The sequence below is a fragment of the Phycodurus eques genome, chromosome 22 (genome assembly GCF_024500275.1).
Source record: "Phycodurus eques isolate BA_2022a chromosome 22, UOR_Pequ_1.1, whole genome shotgun sequence".
NCBI classification, from domain to species: domain Eukaryota; kingdom Metazoa; phylum Chordata; class Actinopteri; order Syngnathiformes; family Syngnathidae; genus Phycodurus; species Phycodurus eques.
The window spans coordinates 6,894,338-6,908,891 of NC_084546.1; the positions used below are offsets into that span (position 1 = coordinate 6,894,338).

The following is a 14,554-nucleotide window of genomic DNA, read 5'->3' on the forward strand; positions in this document are numbered from 1 at the left end:
AAATTGCAGCTTTTAATGCTGCCCAGGGCTCGTGGAACAATGTACGGTTTATTTAAACCTCCAATGTCCTCCACTTAACATAAAGCCTGATCCCATTAACTGGTTCCTTCTGCTGCTGGACCTGAGTGTGAGAGAAATGAAGAGACGAACAGTAAATGTCGGCGGCCGCCCTATCAGCAGGCCACAAATGGATTGCAGTGGCCCCTCAAAGTTTGCATCTCGTATGAGGTGATTAATTATCAACCAGTCCGTCTACATAACTTTGTTAAAAAGTCATATTAAATCCGCATAATATCTAGTTTTGTGGCTGTTCAAACTTCATTTTCAATATGTCAGTCGAAACACGTGTGAAGTCTTAAGAGATATGCTGGCCTTGTAAGGCAGAGAATTGTCACCACTAAACAAACTCGCAGCATTTCCTTACATTTCTCGTACACTTTTGCATTCACTGTTTCATGCCAGCTTCGGAAGTGACTGGAAGGTTTCCCTCAACTCGTGTTCCTCTTAATTATTTATATAATTCTTATTATTATGACTAAGGCATACATTTAACCAACTGTCACTGAACACAGCTGAATGCCTTACAAGTTAAAGCTTGTCCCGCCTGAGACATGTTGCCCTTGGATTAGTGTGTGAGACCCTCTGGTGAGAAGGCGTTATATGATACACAGAAGTCCTGTCTTCATCTACATTTGTCTCGGAATGCCACTCGGTATGTTTCTATACCGATAGATATGTGTTGGCGTACTAAGAAGGAGCTAAATCATTGTGCAAGAACCCGTGACAAATGAACAAACCTACCTATGCTTGTCATGAATGGACTTCAATCCCGATGAGGTACAAGTTCATTTTAGTAGTTTTGTATTTATATATTGTATTTTTGTCAATGATGGTGACGTACGGTTCGTTTAAATGATAAGGCTCTGGGAAAACTAAATAGGATGACTTGGTATTTGGGGTTCTTTTAATGGGACCACACTAAATCAGTTTGTGCCGTTATAAACGAAGCCGACGGACAAGTGCCTCATTGGAAGGATTTGGGCTAAATCAGCCTCCGGGAGTCTGCTAATCCAGCACTGTTTTATTCGTTAGATTTCTGCTGAGACAGGCTCGATTATCACATAATTATCAACATTCCTCCTTGCAGCATCTTCACACAGCCTGCTCTCATGGGAATCCAGTAGGATTTTGGACAAAAAAGTACTCCGCTGTAAGTAGTGGAAAGCAGGCTGATTTCATTCGATTTTTATGAATTGCTGCATTTATGAATTCGTTTTCAATGTAAAATGTCCATAGAATGTAGTAAAGTTTACAAAGAGCTTAACTTTCAGCATCGTTGAAAATAATGTCATCCAGAAACTACATTCTGTCCAATGCACATACAGTACGAGATGTGAATTTTCAATTACAAGCTTTGAGGTTCACAAACTGCAGGAGGCCAGCTAAGCCCCAATCTCCAATTGATTGAAAAGAGCCGGCATGCGTCCATCTGTTGTGAGGTAACCTACGCACTACTTTTCAGCTCATCTTCAAGAAAACGAAATAATCATGTAATTCTCAGCACATTTCCATGTTATTTATTTTTAAAATTTTATTATTCAGTGGGCTTTGAAACTGTGATCTAAACTAACTAATTTGAGAGAAAAGGGTACGGGGAACATGATCCAAGCCCCGCAAGGGAAATACTGTACCATAAAGAATGAAACATAACACTGATATATTTAAAAATCAGAAACTAAACCAATGTGACTGGCCTTTCTTAGGCGTGTCATATGAGATAAAATAAAAAAAAAATGAGATAAAATAAAAAAAATTTAACCATTGTTTTCTTATTTTCAACCATAAAACTTGGGTCATTCAGACTTTAACGAGGAGGAATAATAGATAAGTGAATGAGGGCACAATAAAAGAGAGAAGAAAAGAAGTAGCTGCAGGCTTGTAGCATCAGTAATTGCCTCATTAACATCCCAACACTGTGTTTCATGTAATGGGTTCTTTGCGGCACACACACCAATGAGGCCAATTATGACCTGTTGTTTCAGTTTTAACCTCTAATATGATTGTAATTTAAAGGTGGAACAGTAATGCAATACATTCTTCATCTACATTCAATGCACACACACAACGAGGTGCCCTAAAGTGGTCATGATACCCCAAAGCCCCGGTCCACACACTGGCTGTCAAGTCGGAATTTGACCATTTTTATGCATTTTACCCCCCTTGTGGTTAGGGTTAGGGTTCTCACCGTAGGCGTGCGCGCACTCACAGCCAACAACGGGCGCTCCAAAGTAGCTACACCAACGGACTATCTGAAAGGCATTTTCGGGGTGTAGCCATGGCTAGCTAACTAACTTCACGTCGTAATTCCGCCTGACAACCGCCGATATGAACGAAGGCCCTTAAGTTCTTCTATATGTGGGAGGGATGACTCATGCCGGACTCCAAAGTGCACCACGTAGCGCCGTCTTAGCCACGCCCAGAACATTTGGAAAAACAAAATGGTGAAAAACTGTTTAATGCTATCTCTCCATAATTGAGTAGTACATATTTCCCAGTCTTCGAACACGTTTTCAGCAATTCTCTTCAAACATCAATTTCGGAACAAATCCCTGAATTTAATGTAAAACTAACAAAGATGTGAGTTAAAACAGTTGTGATGTGCAACATTAAATCCCCCGTGGCCACAGCTGCATCATCGGGGTCTCCTGAATATGCATTTATGCAGATGATTTTACACATGATACACAAGAGCCTTCTTTACCGTATGCATGCAGGGTAGGTGCATTTTTAAAAAGTACTAATAAGCAGCTCAGAAGTGATTTTAGTGTTATAAGTGCACGCTGTTTATGCTATCTTTTTTGTAATTTAGTTTTTATTTTAATCTTGCTGTGGTAAACAATAGGATTATGCTGACTACATGTTGAGGGTATGATGGTAGTTGCCTCTGACCTAAATTTGACTCTGCTGAGGGCTTGAAAGTTGGAAGGCAGGTCTACACAGAGTGAAAGAAAAAGGGATTCTGTTTTGTTCACCTTATTTTTGATGTATTCATGTTTATGTGGCACCCCACTGCATAATTCAGGCATCAGTAATCACTATCCTATTTTGCTATTCTCATGATGTTGACCCTTCCTTCTCCTCTGTCATTTTCATGCCATGACTCAACTAATTTGTCTACTTCCTCATGCTCTTCCCTTACAGTGACATAATGAAATGGCCCCAAGTATCACAGTGGATGCAGCAGGGTGCATCTATTGAATTCAAAATGTCGCTCAAGCATACTTTGTCCGATTATGTATGCTGCCTGCATGATTCTCTGTCTGCTACCTAGTAATATACTATATTAGTTTTATTACCTTAGTGGCATTCTCACTAATAAAACAGTCTTTACATTTTCTAGTTTTCTAGATATTTGTGTGTGTATAGGATGATTTTAAACAAAACAAACAAACAAAAAACATTAACAAGCCTTCTTATTTTTTCTGCAGTCGGAACAGTGGAACCTTTCCGAAACTTGAAGAAAGTCCAAGAAGATATCGACTGGTCGTACACAGGTATGTACCAGTTGGAATAAATAGATAGCAGGCCTTTAGTCAATAATGTAAAAATACATTTAAAACCATCTTCAGAATTGCGTACAACACAGGCTTCTGCATGAATCACCACCTATGAAAATAGGTTGTGTGCCACCAGGTCCAAATTGTCAGCATCCACACCGTTCCTGACAAGTGAATAAACACATACTGACATTTAAGGTTGAAAAATCCCTTGATCTGTTCCAACATTTGAAAACATCCAACAGTGACATAAAGCTCCGGTGACAAGCCCAGCGTATGTCAGTCTCAGATCACTTGATCTGTAGGAATTACTTTATCTGTCAGCATCTCCCATAGGAGAGCCTTGATCTGCCTCGGGCCATATGCTCAGATGACTGCAGCTAACTCAACATGGAGCCCTGCTGCGCTAAGCTGGGCAGAAACAAGAGTGGTCAGAGGCAGACAAATAATAGTCGTGGTCCCGGTGGGGGAGATTATGGCCTCTTACTGGTAAAGGAGAATCGGGTGGAGTGATCAGTCTGAAGGGGTCACCACTGGGCTAATGGAGGGCTATTAAACGTATTAACCCCTCATGGATTTCTCGCGATAACTGGCACATTTGATGGCTACATTCAGTTACAAACAACACACGTTACACACATTCATTGTGTAACCTGTAGCACCACTAATTGTACCTGTTCTAATTAATATAGGATGGGCTCCTTGGTTGATTTGCAATGTAAAGATGACACTTTAAAAGCACAATATAATCCCTTTCCGAGCTGAAACTATTTTTATCCCTCCATACCCCCCCTACACACACACACACACACACACACTGAATGCACATTACAGGGCTTAGAGATCAACTGATTATAATTTAGTGGTCACAAGGTCAGAACAGCTCAAGAATATACAGACTGTTCAAGGCAAAAGGTCATTAATATATATATATATATTTAAATGCTTAGGATATAATTATAATAATATTATAATAATATTCATTCACTTACTACTAAGGGTTGAACCAATTAGTTGACTAGTCAACGAGTCCAGTTTACAACTCAGCATTGACATGAGTGTTTTTGGCGTCTCGACCTCCAATCAGCCAATTTACAGAGGACTTTCGACTCGTCTGTCGTTGGCGAAAGATAATCCGCTGGCCTATGCAGCTCGATAGAGCAGCATAATCTCCAACCAACATGGCGACACAGTCTTCATACATCTGCACGGGTCTGAGTATGAAAATAAGATGGTTGTGGATGAGAATAGCTCAGAATCAGAATCAGAATCAGAATCATCTTTATTTGCCAAGTATGTCCAAAACACACAAGGAATTTGTCTCCGGTAGTTGGAGCCGTTCTAGTACAACAAACAGTCAATTTACAGAACACTTTGGGGACATAAAGACATTGACAAAAAACAATTGTGCAAAAAGATGCAGAGTCCTCTAGCACTTAAAGGAGTTCGAACGACTAATATTGCAATAGTCCGGTGCAATGACCATTGTGCAAAGGGCGCTGAGACTTCAAGGAGTGTATGCGGTGACGAGTGACGAGTAGTGCGATCATCTGAGACAATGTTGGTTGTGCAAATGTTACAGATACTCCTCAAGTTAGCCTCACTAGCTTTGGCGGAACACAGGATGAGACCGGCTCGTTGAATTGAAAAGCATTCGCAGCGCTTCCACTACATACAACAACTACATCAATTTTGATTTTTAATCAATTATTTGTCAAAATATGTCTTCATGTGAAACCGGTCCGTGGCAGAAAAAAAGGTTGGGGACTGCTGTTATGTGTTGAAAATATCAATGAAATCACTGATTAATCAACTTGGACTCGATTTTCATCACATCATAGTCGACCCCCCACCCCCCAAAAAACACATATACTTGAAGCATGAAGTTGCTGAGATTCCCACATGTAAATTTGGTTTATTTGGCTTGTTGGCAATCTCCTCCGCCAGACTTGTTTCCCTCATTTTACAGATTGTTTTCTTCGCTCCGTCAAATCTTTCCAGTCAGCTCTCAGGCACACACGGTCCATTTGTCAAAGAGTGACAATGTTTTTGTTTCGCGGTGTGCCTTCTCTTCCTCACTTAGTTCAATTTGTCGTCTTATTTTGGGGGGTGCGCTTGCTTGTTTGCCGCACTGCACTCGTCATTCTGTCTCGCCTCTGATGTTCATCATCACACGGGAAGGCAGGCTGGTGCCAGTTAGTGTAGCTTCACTGAAACTGGAGACATTCCTGCCAGATGTGTGTGTGTGTGCATGCGTGTGTGTGCGTGTGTGTGTGTGCGCGCGTGCGTGTGTTCTGGTCACAATCCGGTCTTTCTGAGCAGCTCTGTTCCCTTGCCCTGTGCTGTTCACTGAGCCGTGAGTAAGAACATTAACATGTGAAAGAAGTGCACTTCATTGTGAGGCACCATGCACTTCTTTTTGGAAAGGGTACGGGTGAGGTTCATGATAAAATAAAATGAAATATGTGGAATAGGGTGCAAGAGAGTAATTGACAGATGTGATGTGGGAGAAAATACCAGTCAACTTATAGGAGAAGAGTTCTTCTTTAGTGTTAGTCTTATAAGTTAAAATCACACCTTGATAAACTACTAACAAATTTTACAGCCTGTTTCGGCAGCAAACAAATTACACCTTATGGTGTAATAAATGTAAAATCTATTCCACCTCCATGCTTTAAGACACAACATAACTTTAAGTGTTATTATCTGTCACATAGTAGACCAAATTCTTCGTGGTAAAAAATCCACTCATCATAACCATCCATAATCTGTGTATTTTCATAAAGAATGCTTTCTTTGAATGGTTAATATGGGGACTGCTGGAGCTGCTTCCATGTGGAAGGAAAGCATTAAAATGTTCGTCACTGACACCCATAAGGCTTTTTCCATGTCTCACACTTAATGCTTGCTTCTTCAGACCACACATCCCTCTCGGTCACCTCTGTGTATATTTGTGTCACACCAGAGGGAATACATTGGATTCATAGTTATCCATCCAGTTTTTTGCCAGGACTCTGTCAAGTCTGGTCACCTAGCTGGAAAACCAGTGTCAACACAAGAGATGACTGCTCTTAACGGTCTTTTTTCCGACCAAAAACGACTGTTTTGGAAACACGTAGTGTTATCTTGCTACCTTCCTTCACAAGCTGAGATGAACATATACAGAAGTCTCTGAATATGTACCGAGCCATTTTTGACTATGAGCTATTATTAAGAAATCAAAGTTAAAATAATCCTCCACAGTTCACTAGTCACAAATTCACCTATTGGTGTTTTATTTCTACAGAGCCTAATCCCAATGTAAAACTCGTTTGCATTTTTGTGCTCTTTTTGTAACACGTTAATATGCGTCTAAATAGGAAAGTAGTGCAGTAATCGGTCCAAGGAATTATGGTGAAGTTATACATCTAGACTGAGCTTTGTATGTCGGGGAGGATCTAAGTATAGCCTGGGTTATTATGGAGAGTCTTCGCAGCATGTGCATGTAATAATGTAACATGAGTTAGAAATCATATTAGTCTTTTGAGATCATAGTTTGACGTATATTTACAGTTTACACTATTAATATAGGCAATTGTCAACATATTTTTGTGGGGGGCATTAATTACAGTTTTTCGCTATTCCCAGCACGTATGTTAATTAACATTGTCATTGGAATCCTATTGTTCTGTTAATTAATTTGTATGGTCCAAATGTGGTAAGGTATATCAGAATAAAAAAACTGGAGGATTCCCAGTGGAATATGTTGTTGTCTACAACCATTCACGGTTGTTGTGCATAACAATTTTGTTATTCTCATCATTCCTGATATGACTGTTAATTCAATTTGATTTTTTGAACAAACTTTCTCTTCCTTCATGTTCTACTCATCATCGTCCCTGGTGGCCCTGGGATCCTTCTGCCTGGAGGATACCCCCGGGCTCCCATCTGTTCCGTTTGCATGTGTTAGCGTGCAAGTGTGCACTCTTGATTATCCATAGCAAGGCAATGGCATGCATCATATTGTCCAAATATCTAATATAACAAAACTACTACTACTACATCTATTTTTCCCTGTGTAATTTTATTGTGTCAACAGCCAATTATAAAAGCTCTGAAAAATTGTGTTGTATTGGTTTGAATAGTAATACTGAGTAGCTTAAAACAGCCTATTCTATGCCTCTTCTTTCTGCTGCTGTCTCTCTTCTCTTGCGCCTAAAGATTCATCGCCACTGGCAATGCAAGCTTCAAAACTCCGCTTGCGCTTGATCCTATGATCACATGGAAATGCACATAGATTTTTGATATGGATATTTCAACAAGTTCCGCATTTCCCGCGCAGCGACTTGAGAGCGTTAGAAAGAAAAGTGGACTGTGGCAGTATACCGCCACAGGGTTTGTTCACATATGATCGCATTTAAAGTTTACTCTCATTCTCTGCTGAACTGTGCAGAAGCTTCCAAGAAAACATCCTGCATTTCTCTTGCAGTTGCACATTTCACTAACAAGCAGCTCGGAGGGAGAAATCACTTATTATATGACTAAAATGAGCTGGATGACTGGCCAGATGTCAACCATAATATGCCCACAATAAATGTTTGAGTCATATACTTTGAAGGTTCAACTTTTCGGAATGATTGTGTTGTGTTAGAGGAAGAACCTAAAATCTTTTGCATAATATCCAAGCCAAAATCATTGTCATCCATAATATACAATAATACATCTTTGATACTTTTTGTTGTTGTTTTTTTAAATTGGGTGGCCGACTGGTTAGCACATCTGCCTCACACTTCTGGGACCGGTCCCACCTGTGTGGAGTTTGCATGTTCTCCCCATGCCTGGGTGGGTTTTCTCCGGGCACTCCGGTTTCCTCCCACATCCCCAAAACATGCGTGGTAGGTTGATTGAAGACTCTAAATTGCCCCTAGGTCTGAATGTGAGTGCAAATGGTTGTTTGTTTCTATGTGCCCTGCGATTGGCTGGCCGGTTCAGGGTGTACCCCGCCTCCCGCCCAAAGATAGCTGGGATAGGCTCCAGCAGCCCGCGACCCTAGTGAGGATAAGCCATAAAGAAAATGGATGGATGGATGGGTTTTTCTTCATTTTAATTCATGTTTTTTTTCCTCTGTCAATCGGTAATCGCTTTGTGAGGATTACAAACTGTTGTGTCAAATCAGGCAAAAGGCCAGCATATTCATATTCTTCCAACTGTAGTTGCATCTGTTAGTTCCCCTGTCTGCCTTTCAGTAGGCACCACCAGACAAACAAGCCAAATTATTTGGATGAAACTCTCTGCAGGGCTGCAGCATGGGCCCAGGAAGCAGCAAGCCAATTTGGGTCAGATCTGTTTAACGTAGTGAAAACAGTTTTTTCCTTCCTCCTACATTGGCCAGTGTAGGAGTACTGATGTGATGTGATGTACTGACCTCAGACCAGCGTTCACAGCTGGAGCCTGCAGCGCTCCACTTTGCTCTGTTAATTTGTTTCCAAATACAAGCTGCCAAAACTGTTTGAAAGCCATTCGGCTTTGTTGGCTTCAGCTACGATGCTCTTTGAAATAGACTGACGGAGAGTTGACGCGGTGCAAAGCTCTCATTGTGCCAGCATAAATGGGACCAACCCGTCAACTTCGTTTGACCAGAATTTGCATGAAGCAATAGATATATTTTAAATGAATGCCAACAGTGCAAAGTCCCCTGATTGTATCCAAGTGGAAGTAATAATATTTACAGTGCATCTGGAAGGTATTCTAATTGCTTCACTTTTCCCATATTTTGTTACGTTACTGCTAAAACGATTAATTGAATAACTCGAGGAATTCAGTTGCAAATGCATAAAAGTTGGAGCAAAATCTCTGCCTCGATGCATAATAGTGATAATTTTTCCACAGACAATGTCCAAAGTTTGGGATCATTTCATGAAAAAATATGATAAAGTGCAATTGCAAGTGAAACTAACTAACGTACCACAGCAGCACGTCTATGATGAGGAACACAACGTATCGATGTTTGCTCATTTAATGTAGCCTACCACGATAAGTTAGAATGTATTGCAATGCCCCTACAAGACAGACATAGCCGCCAGTGGACTTTCAATCATCCTATTGAACAAACTGTGGGAAAAATAGACACATCATAAGCACATTAGTACACAAGCTGCTATAGCCACAACCGATGCCCAGGCACCCAACAGTTAGCCGGTAGACTAATTGATTCTAAAAATATTTGCTAGGCGCATGATTAGGATTACATCCATTAAATGACTGTGCGCCCATCCAATCTGATGAGAATTTGAGAGGTGTCGCAAATAGAGCAAGGCAAAACTGCCCAAAGACAGGTGTGCCAAGCTCATCATTTCTGTACAGATTGAAAAACTTGAGGCTGTAATTGCAGCCAAGGTACATCAACAAAGTATTGAGCAAAGGCTGTGAATACCTAGGTATGTACATGGAATCTTTCAGTTTAAAAAATAAAATAAAAAATACTTTCTAAAGGCACTGTACATCTACCAGAATCAAGGAACAATCTCTGAATGGTTTGGCTTATTGTTGGAATTGTGATGATTGTTCTCCAACCCATGCAGAATAAAAAAAACCTCACTGTTTCTTTGCTTTTGTCATGGTTATCAACTCACTCAACTCAAAAACATACAGTAGCTGTGGTCCATGATTAGCAGGCACTGAATCAAACTGATTGAAAGTTGCAGCCAGTAGACCACCGCCACAAAAATGTACCACCCGCTCAGCCCTCGAATTGTTTTGACAGAACTTAGTTCGCTTATTTGGCAGTGCATTGTCATGTCAGTGCTGTTTCCTTCTGTTGCAATTTTAAGGGCTTTCCTGTCTTGTATTCATCATAGATCCCACCTTGAATATTTTAACTGAAAAAGCCCACGAGCTGTTTCGACGGCGTGTTCTCTCCCCGCCTCTGCTGCTGTCTGTTCGTCCGCACGCACATGTTCGCGACTCTCGACCGCTTTCCCAGTCACCAAATTCTTGAGGCTGGCCTTTCTTCTGCTCCAGTTGTTAAGTATTCTTGTGAGGCTGCTCCTGGAGCCTCTTTTCAGACGCGGGTTAATGATGGTGAGGTGTGCACATACATGCGCCAGTTCCTTGTGTTCTCGCTTTGCTTTCTTGCATGATACAGTATACGTACTGATACAAGTTGGAAGATTTCATCCTTCTTTTGTGCAAAATGAAATAGAATTATTGCTCAAAGACGAGTTCAACGGTTCATCTCGGATTAAACATGAGTCACCTGTAAAATCAAGGAGTTAATGGATACAAAAAAAGGTGTTAAAGCCCGTTCAGATGCAGAATTTCCATCTATCCATCCATTTTCTACCGCTTATCTGAGGTCGTGTCGCGGGGGGAGTAACTTTAGCAGGGACGCCCAGACTTCCCACTCCCCAGCCACTTCATTCAGCTCTTCCGGGGGCATCTCGAGGCGTTCCCAGGCCAGCCGAAATACGTAGTCTCTCCAGCGTGTCCTGGGTCGTCCCCGGGGTCTCCTCCCGGTGGGACGTGCCCGGAACACCTCACCGGGGAGGCGTCCGGGAGGCAGCAGAATCGGATGCCCCAGCCACCTCATCTGGCTCCTCTCGTACTCGGAGGAGCAGCGGCTCTCCTCTGAGATCCTCCCGGATGACCGAGCTTCTCACCCTATCTCTCAGGGAGAGCCCGGACACCCTGCGGAGGAAACTCATGTAGACTGGTTGGGCGAACTCCCATGCAACCTCGAGGACCCTGCCGAGGGTGTAGAGCTGGTCCACTGTTCCACGGCCAGGACGAAAACACTGCTCCTCCTGAATCTGACATTTGACTTCCCGATAGACCCTCCTCTCCAGGACCCCAGAATAGGCCTTCCCAGGGAGGCTGAGGAGTGTGATCGCCTGTAGTTGGAACACACTCTCCAGAATTTCCAATGACGTGAAAGGGACACAGCCCGAATAAGATCCTGTGTAAATGTTTCTGATGTTGTGACTGTAAATTGGAAAGATAACATTAAAACTTCTCACCATCTATAAAAAAAAAACCAGCAAATTTGTTAAAATTGGATACAAATAAAATAAATAACTTAAAAATAATCTCTTGACACACTGACCAAATCCAGCCCCAAAACCCCAAATATTAACAAATGACATGTTAATTAGCTGTTAGTGTTAGACTAAATAAGCAGTGAAGCCTATCGCTCATCTAATATTCACACATACATTCTTCTGTGTCGTCTTGTCTTGGTGATTCTTTTTTTCCCCTCTTGAGACTTTAAATTGTGTTCATGTCGAGACGAAGCAGAGGAGAAACACTTCCTATAGAGTGTCACATTGCGTCTGTGTGGGTGTCTATCGCTTAGATCATCTCAGCTTTAGGCTCAGTCTTTTATGTCAAACAATGTGTATGTGTGTATGTCTCCCCATGCAGAGGGACTCACATTCATTTTCATGTCTAAAAATGGTTGTAAGCAGACAAAGAAACACTATCTCAAACACATGACCCTGCGACAGCAAAATCATTCTCAATGCTAAAATATGAAAACCATTTCCTTCGAATTTTAAAGTAAAACAATTCTCTTCTGTCTGATCATCATATTCAAATTGAACATTTTAGTTTAATCATGAATCAAGATGCCAAGTTATTTAAATGCGGCAACGGCTAATTCAAAATGGAAACCTGCAAGCTTGAAAAGAGGTTAAACTTCTTAAGCTCTTTCTTTGTGAGTCGATAATTCATATTCAGAAGTTTAGCGTTGGGTTAAACAGCTCCAACAGTGACGTTCTGGCTTTTAATATTTGATCAGTATTCAACTATTTTTTGCCAGCGCTGCGGTAAACCGAAGCAGACAGTCCCCCCCCCCCCCAAAAAAAAAGTGGAGCCCTACATTATTTAACTCAATAATCTCGCATGTATTTCTGAATGGCTCCCTGGCTCAGCAGGGCAGAACATTTTCAAAGAGGGTGAAATGAGCACTTTTGCACCGCGTGTGTGTACGTGTGCACACCATCCAAGGGAGCCTAATTGGTTAAAGTGTCGGCAGGAAGCGAGAGACGACATTTGAGTCTGTGCAGTTCATTGTCTATCATTAAGCAGGGAAACGCTGTAGGAATTGTGTATACACAGTGATTAGCAAATACACCTTCTGTGATTTGCTCCAATTTGGCTTAAGGAAAGCAAATAAACTGAGCTTTCTCTTCCTATTTTCCAATCATAAACTCAATTCCGTTTAATATTGAAAGGACAAAGCAGCTAACCAAATGAATGTAAACTTCTGTATACTGTTGACCAATATGGAACCTGACAAGTTCATTGAGGCAACGACTGACCCCACTTACGAGTAAAACCATTTTTTGCTTTGACAAAAATTTAAGATAAAAGCACTGTATGATGGCAGTGATTAGAGCTACAAGCTTGGTCACGGAACAAATTAAACTCTTATCTCAAGGCACCACTGTACTATATTTAAACCATACACAAAGCTGCATACACTTCACAATGTGAAAAGCTAGAGCCCTATTGATTTTGAATGATGACACTAAATGGCCCAGTGAGCTGAGGTCAAAACAGAACGACGCTCAAATTAGTCCCATTTTAAGCCATGTTTCATCAAACTTGTAGTTATTATTGCTGCCAAATCAACAACACTATTGATACTGACTGATAAAGTAATTGGGGTTTCAAGGTCATTTCGGTTTGCATGTGTTTTCATCAGAAATCAAATATGAGCTTTGATTTTACAGGGACTACACAGTCTTCCGCCACAGTCATTCCTGTTCATTTCTTCCCTTTACGCTCCACGGAGCCTCATCCTCTTTTATCGTCATTTCTCCGCTCACTACAGCAGAGTGAGCAGAAATGATGAGTGGGGCACCAGAAGGTGGGAATGGGAATGGTAGCTTTCCAAAGTTTTCCTCGTCTTCAGTATTATCATTCTTCTCTTCCCTGCGGATACTTCTTATGAAAGTAGACGTCAGGGTTATTGAATGTAAATTGCTTATTCATTCTTTTTACTTTCACTACCTGACTGTGAAGACAATCTTAGTGAACCTCATTTTTCCCTCCTCCTTTTTCTCACAACCTAAGCTTGCCATGCTTAATTTCTTCCCCCCCCCCCCCCCCCCCCCCCCCTTAAACCATCATTTCTGACTTCATTAAGCATTTTAATGAATATATCGGCTCCAACTACCGGAGACAAATTCCTTGTGTGTTTTTTGGACATACTTGGCAAAATAAAGATGATTCTGATAAATCATCACCACAATAATAAATAAACATTGAATACTCAATACCTCATGCTATATGCCACAGATGTTCCAACACTGGACCCCTGTTAAGAGTGTACTCCTCTAGTCTGCATCCACTCTTGAGCTCCGTATTCCCCGTTGCGGTTCTGTTGCAAGCTTTCTCAGATGTTACTTTACCTCCCACACTACTGGCTCTATTAGTGTCTGACTGACAGTAGTTCGATGTGAATTTTGAATCTGGTGTGATGTTTTCGTTTTATTTTGAGGGGGGGCTGGCAGAGTATGACGTGTTGCTCAGCTTGCTCAGATTTACATCACATGCTTGATCACCTTACAAAATGAAACATATTACCGCTCTTAAAGATTAAACCCACAACGCTCATGCCCTGATTGAATTGATTTAAGGCTAGTTTCTTTGATCTCCATTTTGTATGTGAGATAACATGTTGTATATAGCCGATGCACGCCAGCCAATGTATGTAAATGTTTTATGAATCGATTAGCACAATTCGTCATGAGTAAATGAGTAAACAGTAGTTGTGTGTTCTGAGTTTGGCTGAAATTTGCTAGTTCTTGTGTTGCTCATTCTGTTCCATTGTTCATGAGACGAATCACATGCACACATGCCACATATCTATGATTCAATAGAATTCATACTACGCACTTTAAAAAAACATTTACTTATCTGCACTTGCAGAACATCGATGCATGTCGACAGTGAGCGAAAGGCCTGCCATCATGAATAAACAATGCTGCTGCCCACACACATCTTAAACATAGATT

General features: G+C 41.2%; 1 protein-coding gene across 1 annotated transcript in view; it reads left to right on the forward strand.

The window, feature by feature from the left end:
* The window catches only part of ptprz1b (protein tyrosine phosphatase receptor type Z1b), a 36,978-nt gene that overhangs the window by 8,656 nt on the left and 13,768 nt on the right, over positions 1-14,554 (forward strand). The window contains 1 exon segment of the mRNA XM_061667631.1: positions 3,489-3,554. Within this exon segment, the coding sequence (XP_061523615.1) occupies positions 3,489-3,554 (66 nt within the window).